The sequence below is a fragment of the Rhincodon typus genome, chromosome 40 (assembly GCF_021869965.1).
Source record: "Rhincodon typus isolate 14 chromosome 40, sRhiTyp1.1, whole genome shotgun sequence".
Lineage (NCBI taxonomy): Eukaryota > Metazoa > Chordata > Chondrichthyes > Orectolobiformes > Rhincodontidae > Rhincodon > Rhincodon typus.
Window position 1 is genome coordinate 7,074,823 of NC_063371.1, and position 14,012 is coordinate 7,088,834.

At 42.3% G+C, this 14,012-nt stretch overlaps 1 protein-coding gene across 1 annotated transcript in view; it reads left to right on the forward strand.

The window, feature by feature from the left end:
- Positions 1-870: 870 nt before the first annotated feature.
- Positions 871-14,012, forward strand: part of aebp1b (AE binding protein 1b) — a 75,188-nt gene continuing 62,046 nt past the window's right edge. The window contains exons 1-3 of the mRNA XM_048618554.1: positions 871-1,076; positions 1,414-1,681; positions 9,541-9,969. Coding sequence (XP_048474511.1) covers positions 1,444-1,681; positions 9,541-9,969 — 667 coding nt within the window. The 5' untranslated portion in view covers positions 871-1,076; positions 1,414-1,443. The remainder of the gene's footprint in view (positions 1,077-1,413; positions 1,682-9,540; positions 9,970-14,012) is intronic.

A 14,012-nucleotide genomic window follows, 5' to 3' on the forward strand; every position in this document is an offset into this window, starting at 1 on the left:
TTAGATTAAAATTTTGCCGTTTTCTTGGTGGGGATCAAACTCATGTCTTCCAAGCAGAAACTTGGAGGTTCTTGAATATTAAATCAGTGACACTACCATTGTGCAACCGCTCCCCCATCTCATCCATACATTTCTAAAGGTCCAGAAAAAAATTGAGAATTTACTCATTTTATCTCAGAAAAGGTTAAGGGTGCGTGAAATTTAGAATTGTTTCCAAATAGTGTCTAATTCCATTGTGATCTATTGTTAAATTTAAACTGAGATTGATATTAAAAGCATACGGGGAAAAAGTTGAGTGGATGGAATGAGATTGGAGATCAGCTAGTCTGGGTGAATGGCAGAACAGACTCCAATGCCTCCAGCGGCTGTCACTGTTTCTAAAATCGGAGATTGTTGGATTCCTCCCAGCACTTTTAGGAGACTCAGTGCTGAGTCTGAGAAGCAGGAGATGAGCAATTTCTCAAGAGAAATCTATTTAAAATGTCAAGAGATGGATATCCTATAAACGAGGGAGTTTTGTTATTCCAAAAAATATGAAGTGCACCACCCTGCAAACTGAGAGAGAGTTCTCGAACAGGCGACATTTGAAGTTTATAGCCCTGGAAATTGCTTTTTGTGTCCTGATACACATATCACTGAGGTCTATCATCTCCTTAATGATTAGCTCCCAATGTTTTCTGCTGCCTGGGATATCGCTAAATGACTCAACTTGCCGTTTTGCTAATTTAATCTCCTTCCTGATTTATGTTGGCTGTTGAGTTGGAAAAATCTATGCGAAGTATTTTTCCCTCTCTTTTTGCTTTTCAGACGTGTGCATGGGTTGTGGTGGTGACGGGGGTGGGGGGGGGGGGTTTAATTTCCTTCCTTGTTTATGACCAAAAAGTACAGCTGGCAAACCCAGTCAGCCGGCTGAGTAGGGAGGCAGGCAACCGAGGAGAGTGAAGGGGACATTTCGAAGCGGTCACTGTGCAGCATCAAAGGGGAAGTTCAGTGATTGCCCGGGAATTGTGGTTTGCAGAATCCATCCAAACTCACGGCAAAAACCTTTCCGCACCATTCAAGACGGGTTTCTTTTTGTAAGTATTATTCAAGAGTTTTAATACCGCCGATGAATCGTGATCACAGACGAAGATTAACCCTTCAACAACCGAATCCTTCTTTTTGAGATAAAAATGATACACAACGTGGCAAGAATTTGACAAAACTTTTGAATTTCAAACACATCGAGGTGTCCGATTGTTGTCTGAAGTGTCTGGGCTAATCTGTCTATGTTGCTATTGGTGCCGGCTTCCCTCCGTGCTGCTCTGAACTTCGGCTTGCTCTAGCTGGGATTGTCCCGATACTCACTGTCTTGTTGCCAGACTGCTGGGACTGTCTGCACTCTTTTTGTCAATCTCCTTCAACTGTTTGCAGGTTTGCGAGTCGTATCCGCACCCAGCCAGCATGAACGGTGCTTTTCGAGTCCTAACACTCCTTCTCGCTTTGAGCAACGCTGGTTTCACTCAGTCCGTGCTCGTCCATCTTAGCCCTGAAGATTCTCAACTCCAGGTCTCATCGGCCCAGGGGAATGAGAAAACAGAAGGCGCTGGGCTGGATCCTGAAGAAACAATGAATCGTGCAGAACCCATGGGACCCTTGAGAACAATGGTAGCTCAGCATTCTTCGAAAGAAACACCTCTTGGTAAGTGTCAAACTGAAGTCCAGGTGAGATGTAAATGGCACGGATACTGTCCCTGACTTGGTCTAGTCACTGGTAACATTATAGGGATGGCCCATACAAAGACACACATTCTAAATATGATTAAATAAGACCAGTGTGTCCTGGGATAGTATTTGAATTGTCTGTCTTCCAGATTGCTTTTAATGCTACACTAATTGTTATCTTTACTGAATGTAGTGTTTTTTTTATTTGTGCAACACAGTTAACATCATACCCATCTTGTGTGGATGCACTTAAAATGCATATTCAGATCGTAACCCAAACTTTATTTATTCTCTTGTGGAATGCAGATATTGCTGGTTGGCAAGCGTAGAACATAGAATTGCACAACACAGGAATGGGCCCTTCGGCCTATGATGTTGTGCTGAACATGACACCAAATGAAACTAATCCCTTCTGCCTGCCCTTTGTCCATATCCCTCCATTCCTTGCATATTCACGATCGAAAAGTCCCTTATTGCATCTGCCTCCACCACCACCCCTGGCAGTGCATTCCAGGTTCCTACCACGCTCTGTGTAAAAAACTTGCCTCTCACATCTTCTTTGAACTTGCCTCCTCTAACCATAAATGCATACCCCCTAGTTTTAGACATTTTGACTGTGGGAAAAAGATTCTAGCTGTCAACCCTATCTGTACACCTCATAATTTTACAGACCTGTATCAAGTCTTCCTTCAACCTCCACTGCTCAAGAGAAAATTTGTGTTTTTCTAGCCTCTCCTTTTTGCTTATACCCTTTAATCCAGACAGCATCCTGGTAAACCTCTTCTGCACCCTCTCCAAAGCCTCCAAATCCTTCCTGTAATGTGGCAACCAGAACCTAACACAATACTCTAAGTGTGGCCTAACTAAAATCTTATAAAGCTGCAACGTGACATCCTGACTCTTGTACTCAATTCCCCAACCAATAAAGGCAAGCATGCCATATGCTTTCTTTACCACCCTAACTACTATGAACTTGAATCCCAAGGTCCTTCTGTTCAGAGTCCTGCCATTAACTGTATACTTTTCCCTAACACTTGATTTCCCAAAATGCAGCACCTCACATTTACCCGGATTAAAATCCATCTACCATTTCTCCGCCTATATCTGCAACTGATCTATATATCACCGTATCCTTTGGCAACCTTCTGAACTATCCACAACGTCACCAATCTTTGTATCATCTGTAAACTTACTAACCCATCCATCTACATTTTCATCCAAGTCATTTATATTTATATCACAAATAGCAGAGGTCCCAGTACGGATCCCTGCAGAACATCACTAGTCATGGACTTCCAGCCTGAAAAACACCCTTCCACCACTACCCTCTGTCTTCTATGGACAAGCCAATTCTGAATCCAAGTGGCCAAGTCACTGTGGATCCCATGCATCTTAATCTTCTGGGTGAGCCTACCATAAGGGACCTTGTCAAAAGCCTTACTAAAATCCATGTAGACAACATCCACTAGTCCAGGCTCATTGATCACCTTTATCATCTCCTCAAAAACTTCAATCAGGCTAGTAAGACATGAACTGTCCTGCACAAAGCAATGCTGACAGTCCCTAATTAGGCCATGTTTTTCCAAATGTGTGTCAATCCTATCCCTAAGAATTCTCTCCAATAGGTTCCCAACCATTGATGTGAGACTCACCAGTCTGTGGTTTCTTGGATTATCCCTATTTCCCTTCTTGAACAGAGGAACAACATTAGCTACTCGCCAATCCTCCAGTGGCTGGTGAGGATACAAAGATCTTGGTCAAAGTCCCAGTAATCTCCTGTCTTGCCTCTCACAATAAACTGGGGTAGATACCACCAGCCCTGGGGGACTTAGCCACCTTAATGCTCTTCAAGACATCCAATACCACTTCTTTCTTGGTCTAAAGTGCGCTAGCATGCTCCACATAACTGTCACTATCATCCATATCCTTTTCCTGGGTGAATGCCAATGCCAAGTACTCATTTAGGATCTCATCTACATTCTCCACCTCCAAGCACTAGTTCCCTCCCTTATCCTTGAGTGGTCCTACCTTCTCCCTAGTTATTGTCTTCTTTTTTAATGTATCTATTGATGTAAACATTTATTGCCCACCCCCAGTTGCCCTTGAGAAGGTGGTAGTGAACTGCCTTCTTGAACCAATGCAGCACATGTGCTATAAGTGTGTTAGGGAGGGTGGTCCAGCATTTCAAACTATCTGTTATAAAGTAGAGGTCGACTCCACCCTGATAATTAAAACTGAAACACCCAGAGTAGCTCACCTCACCTCATAATCTGTTAAAGGAAGTGTGAAAAGTGGTATAACCTGCCTCTCGCCCACCCCAACTCAGTTAAAAAATGGGCAAGGTGAAATGAAATAAACTCCTGACAGTCACTCTATAATCAACAAGTAACAATTTATTTATCTAACTCAAACAGTGAACAAATTAACAGAACTACTAACAAACCAAATGATTCCCCACTTAACTACTAACTATTCCTGAATAAAACAAAATGCTAATGGAATGCTGTTCCAGTAGATACAAGACCCACTCTTATGAACCAAATTAATTCTAAAAAAAAACTTAAAACTTACTCTCTCAAAATTACAGCCAAGCTATGTCTTCTGGAATGTTCAGTGCCTTCTCCACTGTTCTTCAGTCAGGAACACCTTCTCCATCAAATTCTTGTGTCAGGAACACCTCTCTCCATTGAATTCTTGAGTCAGGAATATGAGCTAAGAGTGCTGCTATACCTTAAGTTAGATGATGGTTACTCTGAGAGCTTAGAGAATTCTGTGAGAGCCAGTGATTTACTCTTTAGAGCTGATTGTTGTAACTCTGTAAGATGGTAGTTGCTCTCACACCAATTATCAAATGTCCTCTTCTTGTATACCCTTGATGACCTAGTAATTTCTTACAATAGGATTGGTCCTAGGTTGTCAAAACCATCAGATTTAAATTTAATTGGTTTTTAGTCTCTAAGTGCCTGATTTAAATTAACTGGCTGATTTTCAAACTGGTAACCTTTGATAACAAAACAAACTACTGCCTGAATTTCTAACTACACAGCTTTTTGACACAATGTTTCAATTTCAGGAGCTCTCCGTGCACCTGCACATTTTTTAAATCTCCAAGCCTAGAATAAACATATCATCTTTTAAAAGGTCCACGCACTCCTCCACCACCCCCCCACCGCCACCCTCACCCCGGCCACCTTATCATTTTACAAATATCAAATTCTATCGTCTTGCCTTCCGATCCACAAACACTCTACCAACTTTGCAAGACAGCGAACTGAAGGAATGGTAATATATTTCCATTTCAGGAATGGTGAATGACTTGGAGGGGATCTTTCAGGTGGTACTGTTACTATGTATCTGCTTGATTTGATTTGATTTATTACAGTGACATACTGAGGTACAGTGAAAAGTATTGTCTTACGTGCTATACAAGCAGATCATACGATACATCAGGGTAACAGAAGAATGCAGGACACAATGTTACAGCTGCCAAGAATGTGCAGACAGAGATCAACATTAACATTTTGGTCGGCATGGTAGCTCAGTGATTAGCACTGCTGCCTCACAGTGCCAGAGGCCTGGGTTTGATTCCACCCTCAGACAACTGCCTGTGTGGAACTTACACATTCTTCCATGTCTGCGTGGGTTTCCTCTGGGTGCTCCAGTTTCCTCCCACAGTCCAAAATTGTGCAGATTAGGTGGATTGGCCATGCTAAATTGCCCATAGTGTCCAGGGATGTGCAGGCTAGGTGGATTAACCATGAGAAATGTGGGGTTACAGGGATAGGGTGGGATGCTGTTCAGAGAGTCAGCATGGAAAGAACGGCCTGTTTCCACACTGTAGAGATTCTATGATTCTAACATTAGAGGTCCATTCAAAAGTCTGATAACAGCAGGGAAGAAGCTTTCCTTGAATCTGTTGGTACGTGTTTTCAAACCTTTGGATCTTCTGTCCGATGGAAAAGACTGAAAGAGAGTATAACCGGGGTGGGAAGAGTCTTTGATTATGTTGATTGTTTTCCCGTTGCAGCAGAAAGTATAGATGAAGTCAATGCATGGTAGACTGGTTTGCGTGATAGACTGAGCTAAGTTCACAACTCTCTGTAGTTTCTTGTGGTCTTGGGAACAGCAGTTGCTATACCATGCTGTGATGCAGCTAGATAAGATTTATAAAACTTTGTGGACATGCTGAATTTCCTTTGCCTGTTTAGGAAGTAGAGGTTCTGCCGTGCTTTCTTGACTGTCGTGTCAACATGGGTGGACCAGGACAGACTGTTGGTGATCGTCACACACATGCTCTCAACCATTTCCATCTCAGCACTGTTGATGCAGACACGGGCGTGCCCTCCACTCCACTTTCTGAAGTCAGTGACCAGCTCCTTCGTTTTGCTGGCATCAATGCAGAGATTGTTGTCTTTACAACATGCCATTAAGCACTCTATCTCCTTCCTGCATTCGTTCTCGTTGTCTGAGATATGACCTACAACAGTGGTGTCATCAGCAAACTTGTGAATGGAGTTGGTGTGGAATTTGCCCACACAGTCCCATGTGTATTAGGAGTACATAAGGGGACTGAGTACGTAGTCTTGCAGGGTACTGGTGTTGAGGATTATCATAAGAGGAGGTGTTGTCGCCTATCCGTACTGACTGTGGTCTGTTAGTCAGGAAGTCGAGAATCCAGCTACAGAGTGGGGAGCAGAGACCTTGGTCCCTGAGTGTTTTTGGAATTATGGTGTTGAAGGTGGAGTCGGAGTCAATAAGCAGGAGCCTGACGCAGGCATCCTTGTTGTTCAGCTAGATGTTCCAAGCATGACTGTACGGCCAGGAGATGGCATCTGCCATGAGTCTGTTTTGCCATTAGGCGAATTGCAAGCGATCAAGGCAATCTGGGAGACTGGAATTGATGTGAGCCATAACCAACCTTTCAAAGCACTTCATAATTATGAATGTGAGAGCCATCTGGTGGTACTCATCGAGGCATATTGCATGATTTTTCTTTGGCACTGGGATGATGGTGGCCTTCTTGAAGCAGCTGGGGACTTCACATTGTCGTAAGGAGAGGTTAAAGATGTCTGTGGATACTTCCGCCAGCTGGACTGCATAAGAACTGAGCGCACAACCGGGGACTCCACTTGGGCCTGTTGCTTTCTTTGGGTTCACTCGAAAGAAGGCTGATCTAACATCTGCAGCACTGACTGAAGGTAGAAGTGCATCCAAGGCTGATGGGACAGCTGATATCATTTCTGTTCAAAGCGAACGGAGAATACATTGAGCTCATTGGCTCGGGATGTCCAGCTGCCCATGATTCTGTTTGACTTTTTATGACATCTAAGCCTTGCCATAAATGATGGGCATCCATGTAATTAGTCTGGGTCTCAAGGTGAGTTTGGTATTAACTCTTGGCATCCCTGATGGCCTTCCAAAAGTCATATGTGGATTTCCTGTGTAGATCACAGTCACCCGACTAGAACACCTCAGGCCTGGACTTCAGTACAGAATGGATCTCCTGGTTCGTCCATGGTGTCTAGTTGGGGAACATTCCAGACAGAAGTGGTCATGAGTTTGGAAGGTGCTGCCGAAGGATCTTTGGTGAATTCCTGCAGTGCATTTTGTAAATAGTACATATTCCTGCGAGCAAGCCACGGTGGTAGAGGAAGTGAATGTTTGTGGATGTTGTGCCAATCAAGCAGGTTGCTTTGTCCTGAATTGTGTTGAGCTTCTTGAGTGTTCCTGGAGCTGCACTCATGTGGGCAAGCAGCGAGCATTCCATCACACTCCGGACTTGGTGCCTTGTAGATGGTGGACAGGCTTTGGGCAGTCAGGAGTTGAGTTCCTCACTGACGTATTCCTAGCTTCTGACCTGTTCTTTTAGCTGTTGAGCTTAGATCGTGAGTCCACTTCACTTTTTAGTCAGTGGAAACCCCCACTAGTGGGAGATTCTATGATGGTAACACCACTGAATGTCAAGGGGTGGTGGTTAAATTGCCTCTTATTGGAGATGCCCATTGCCTAGTGTTTGTGGTGCAAACGGTACTTGCCACTTTTCAGCCTCGCCTGGATAATGTCTGGTAAATTATGGATCAAAAGTCTTCAGTACCATTGCTGGTATGTTGTCAGGGCCCATAGCCTAAGCACTTTGCAGTGCGTCCAAATGCTTCTTGATAACAAATGGAGTGAATCAAGTTGGCTGAAGACAAGCATCTGTGATGCAGGGGTCCTCTGGAGGAGGCTGAGATGATCATCCAATCAGCACTTCTGCCATATCTTTGCACTCATGTACTGGGCACCCCCATTATTGAGGATGGGTATATTTGTGCAGCCTCCTCCTCCAATGAGTTGTTTAACTGTTCACCACTATTCACAACAGGATGTAGCAGGATTGCAGAGCTTAGATCTAATCCATTGTTTGTGGGATCACTGGCTTCCTGCTTATGCTGTTCGACACGTAAGTAGTCCTGTTTTGTAACTTCACCAGTTTGACACCTTATTTTTAGGTGTGCCTGGTGCTCCTCCTGGCATGCCCTCCTGCACTCTTCATTGAACCAGGGCTGAACCCCTGACTTGAGGGTCACGGTAGAGTGGGAAATATGCCAGGACATGAGGATGCAGACTGTACTGGAGTATGATTCTGCTGTTGTTTGATGGCTCACAGTGCCTCATGAGTACCTTATCTTAAGTGGCGCGATCTGTTCAAAGTCTGTCCCATTCAGCACAATGACAGTGCCATGTACGGTATTCTCAATATGACAGCAGGTATTCCTCTCCACAAGGATTGTGTGGTGCTCACTCCTACCGATGCTGTTATGTTTTTCCCTCTTGCTAGTTCACTCAGCACTCTGCAGTCCAACAGCAATGTCCTTTAGGACCTGACCATTTTAATCAGGAGAGCTGGTGCCAAACCACTCTTGGTGGTGAAATCCCCAGCCAGAGTTCTATCTAGATTTCCAAATTATAATCTCTCACTCTATTTTTTTAAGAGCAATTTTATCAGGACTTCATTCTCCTCCCCTTGTCAGAAATAGGCCTGGAATTTAGGAATGAAGTGGGTTGGATTGCAATCAAAAACTATCATGACGTGGAACAAGAACTTGCGTCTGAGACAGAATCTGCATGAGACAGTGTCTTGGTTCATTTAAAAAAAAAAATATGTGCTGGAAAGAGATGGAATCAGCGTTCTCCAAGGATGAAGTAAAATGGGCTAAAGGAGTTTCTTCATCCAAACATCATGTGAAGTAGTAGAATTTCTGAACAATGGAGCTGACTTGATAATAATTGGGGACTGATGCAGTGCATTCTAAATTATGCCATATGTCTGATGTCTGACAGCACATGATCAGTATAGGTAGGAAAAAGTATCATGAATCTAAAATTATTCTTGTTTCATGGGGATCAACAAGGGTAAGCATCTCGGTACACTTTTTAATGTTTGATGTTAAAATTTACCTGTGAATTCACTGTACGATTCTGAGACACTTATTTCCCCTCGAAGTCTCTTAGCATTCCAGAATACATGGGACCAGATGCAATCACCTTTCCACGTTAAAATCCAACATTCTTCAGTGCAGCTCTCTATTGTTAGCTGTACTTTTTCCTGTTCTTTTCATTTCCATATTTGTTGAAATAATCCTCTGAGGAAAACCAACTTATGTAAAGTCCCTTTCATGATTCCATCTTCCTTTATACTTCTTTGTTCTGTTCATATGGTCCATATTTTCTAAAGTATTCTTGCTCTATTCTTTGATTTAGCAAATAATGTTTCCATTTAAGTTACTTCCCAGTCTTTTTCATTTGTTCTCCTCACTGTTTTTATTACTTCTCTTGCTACTTCTGTTTCAACAGTGAGATTCAGGAAATCTACTGGCAAGACAAATGATCCAGAAGGAACTCTTCCACAAATCAGGAAGAGACGTGAAGAATCAGATAATTTGCCTACAGTGACAGCTGAGAAAATGATAAAACCAACAAGAACACCAAAAAAGGCCAAGAAAGAGAAAAAGCCCAAGATAAGAGCTCCAAAGTCCAAGAAAGAGAAAAAACCCAAAGAGAAACCTCCAAAACCCAAGAAAGAGAGAAAACCCAAAGAGAAAACTTCAAAACCAAAGAAAGAGAAAAAGCCCAAAGAAAAGCTGCCAAAATCTGGGAAAGCAAAGAAACCTAAGAAGGCTGTTGAAAAACTTGAGCCCACTAAGGACCCTTTGCAAGAAGAACAGCCTCAGCTCCCTTTACAAGAAGAAGAAGAGAAGCCTCAGCCGGTGGAAGAACACAAGGGTATGTATAAAATCATCTGAACATTTACCATCAGTAAGATTATAATACAGAGAGTTACAATCCTGCTGAAATGTACAAATCCAGCTGTCTGTTTTTCTTGATTCCATCTGTTTGACCCTGGGTAATCGTTCTTCATGCTGAGCTATTAGACCCAAAGACCATGACATAAAGGAGCACAATTATGCCATTTGGCCCATCAAGTCTGCTCCGCTATTCAATCATGGCTGATATGTTTCTCAGCCCCGTTCTCCCACCTTCTCCCAATAACTCTCAATCCCCTTACTAATTGAGAATCTATCTATCTTTGTCTGAAATACACTCAATGACTTGGCCTCCAGAGCCCTCTGCAGCAATGAGTTCCATAGATTAACCACCCTCTGGCTGAAGAAATCCTTCCTCATCTCTGTTCTAAAGGATTGTCCCTTCACTCTGAGGCTGTGCACTTGGGTCCTGGTCTCTCCCAACTCATGGAAACATCTTCTCCATGTCCACTCCATCCAGGCCTCTCAGTATTTTGTGAGTTTCAATCTGATAACCCCACATCCTTCTAAACTCCATTGAGTACAGACCCATCACTCCTTATGACAAGCCCTTTGTCCCTGAGATCATTGTTCTAAACCTCCTCTGGAACCTCTCCAATGCCAACACATCTTTGCTTAGATACTGGGCCAAAAACTGCTCACAATATTCATATTGCAGTCTGACCAGCGCCTTATGCAGCTTCAGCAATACATTTGTGCTCTTGTATTCCAATCCTCTTAAGATGAATCCTAACATTGCATTTGCCTTCCTTACTGCCAACTAATCCTGCATGTTAACCTGAAGAGAATCCTGAACTTGAACTCCCAAGTCCCCTTGTACTTCAGATTTCTGAATCCTTTCCCCATTTCGAAAATAATCTGCACCTCTATTCTTCCTAGCTAAGTGTATAACCTCACACTTTCCCACATTGCATTCCATCTTCCACATTTTTGCCCACTCTCCAAGCCTGTCCAAGCCCTTCTGCAGCCTCCTTGTTGCCTCAACAATATCTGCCCCTCCACATATCTTTGTGTCATCTGCAAATTTAGCAATAATGCCCTCAGTTCCTTTGTCCAGATCGTTAATGTATAATGTGAATAGTTGTGGTCCCAACACCGGCCCCTGCACAGCTTCACTAGTCACCAGCTGCCATCCTAAAAAAGCCCCCTTCATCAATACTCTCTGCCTTCTGCCAGTCAGCCATGCCAGTCCCTTGCCCCTAACACCATGGGCTCTTATCTTATTTAGCAGCCTCCTGTGTGACACCTTGACAAAGGCCTTCAAGAATTCAAAGGGATCAAGTCCACTGGCTCTCCTTTGTCTAATTTGCTCGGTATCTCCTCAAAGGATTCAAACAGATTATCAGGCATGACCTCCTCTTGCCGAAGCCGTGTTGATCCAGCCCTATTTAACTATACACTTCTAAGGACCTGCAATCTCATCCATAATAACAACAATCAAGGTCAGGCTAACTGGCCTAAAAGTTTCTTATCTTCTCCCTCCCTCCCTTCTTAAAAATGGGAGTTACATTAGCTATTTTCCAGTCACTGGGACCCTCCCTGTCTCCGGTGAATCCTAAAAGATCACCATCAATGCCTCAGCGATCTCCTCAGCTATCACTTTCAGAAGTCTGGGTGTAGTCCATCTGGTCTGGATAATTTTTTCACCTTCAGACCGTTCAGCTTCTCCTCCACATTTTCCTTAGTGATGGCTATAACACTTACCACTGCCACTGACTCTCCTGAAGTTCTGGAATGCTGCTGGTGTCTTCCAGTGTGAAAACTGATGCAAAGTACCCATTCAGTTCCTCTGCCATTTCTTTGTTTCCCCATCACTATTTCTCCAGATTTATTTTCTTGCAGAGCAATGTCCACCCTTGCCTCTCTCTTACCTTTTATATATCTTAAAAAAAACTCTTGCAATCTTCTTTTATGTTACACGCTAGCTTATAGTCATAATTCATCTTCTCCTCCCCCCCGCAAAAAAAAAATGCTTTTTGTTATCCTCTGCTGGTTTTTAAAACCTTCCCAATTCTCTGGCTTCCCACTGATCTTCACCACATTGCATGCTTTTTTTTTGCTTTTCTGCTGTCCTTGAGTTCCTTTATATTCTGTGAAATATAAATTCTATACATCACTTTTTCCCCAGTTATTTTGCTGACATTGACACTCACACGAGTAAAAGCACTTCCAAAACAAATTGATTTGCTCAACTGAAAACAAACTATTTCTTTTCCCAATTAATCTCATCATTGCACACGATATTTTCCCTTGGTTACCAGCTGCCATTATTAGTGACGAAGAAGCTGTTAGTGAAAACTATGTGAATGCCGCAGCAGTACCAAATAATCACTCATCAAGTCCCGTTACCCTTATCTACAACATTTTTGTGACTAATTAATGTCAAAAGACAAAACAATCTATATTTTGGAATTCATTTTTCTTTCGATTTCCCAAGAAGAATAACCCAAACACCACAGAATTTTGGAAACTTGAAGGAGATAGTTTCAGAAGCATCTAAATAATCTTGGATTTTTAAATCCATTAACCAAATGCAGTCATTAAAATAAATCTTGTGAAGCTAGAATCTACGTAAAAAAGTCTTGCATTTATATCGTAACCTTTTGCCACCTCACCACGTCCCAATTTCTCAACTGAAGCACTCTTGAAGTATAGTAGTGTCGTAACGTAAAACCATGCAGTCAGTCTGCACACAGCACAGTCTCAAAAACAGTATTGTGATCGTGGCCAAAGAATCTAAAATGATAAAGACTGACAGCTAAATATCATACAGGACACTGAATATTTCATGGATAATTTAAGAAATAATTTCTGTCCTAGATCTGACAAAGGACAAGTACCAACCTATCCAGAGCAGCTTGAGTGCAATTAAACATGCTTACAGGAGACCTTTTCAAAACTGCTTGAAGTTAAAAAGCCTTAATGCAGCTGGTTTACAGGATCCTGTAATATGATACTTTATCTGGCACAGTTGCAGTTTTCTGGAGTTTTCCTCTCTTTCATGAAGCAAACTATTCCCCAATCTCATCTACTGTATTGCACCACAAGGAATATCCCAATTCTGTAAAGACAAAAGAACTTTTCAGGAAATTTCCTTTCTTTTAATACTGCAGTATTTCCAAAATTTTTGTTCTTTTTTTTCTGCTTAGTTACTGTAAGACATCATTGAAATCCGGAGAAGATCCTTTGCTCGCAAAGGGATTGCTTCTATGGTCAAATTTGAGAATGAGGTGCCATGGGATCCCAAGGAGACATACCATGATGTCATACTATGTTTCTTTCATGTGACCATGGATTGGTCCTCAGACCTGTCAAAAGTGTAATCCTGTTGCAGTAAATGAAAATTCTCTCAGAACTTGTGCACAAAGTGTTTCAGCATAAATGAGATACCTGACTTGGACAGACAAAAGCAAGATACTGTGGATGCCAGCAATCTGAAATACAAACAGAAAATGATGGAAATACTCAGCAGTTCATACAGAATCTGTTGAGGGAGAAATGAAGTTTATTATTTCAAGTCAAGACCTTTTGTTCAAGATGCTAAAAGTTAAATTTGTAATGGGTTGGAGATTTTTTCCAAGAAAGATTTAGAAAGATTTAGTATGTCTTGCAAAGTTACAAATAGATAAATGGTTGTTTCCTTAGATTTTCTTGCCCTTATCATTATGTCCTCATCTTTTAGAAGTTCACTCTGACTTAGCAAACATCTTAAAAAGACATTCTAAGGCTGTAGCTGAAGATGAAAAAGCAAAGTTAGGGGAAGGCAATTGGCACAAGAGTTAGAGCCCCAGTTTGTGGAACTGAATTTGGATGGTGCATAGGCCTTTGCAGGAATTCCAAAGACTGACAGATTGAACGCAGCCACATTGCTGCAGCAAAGTAAAGAGCAACAGCTCAGCATTCCATCACAAAGAAAAATAGAAAGTTGCTTCAGCCTACCACTGCTGGAACCTACTTTCAGAATAAGATTTGGAATACCTGCTCTTACCGCAGAGTAAGACG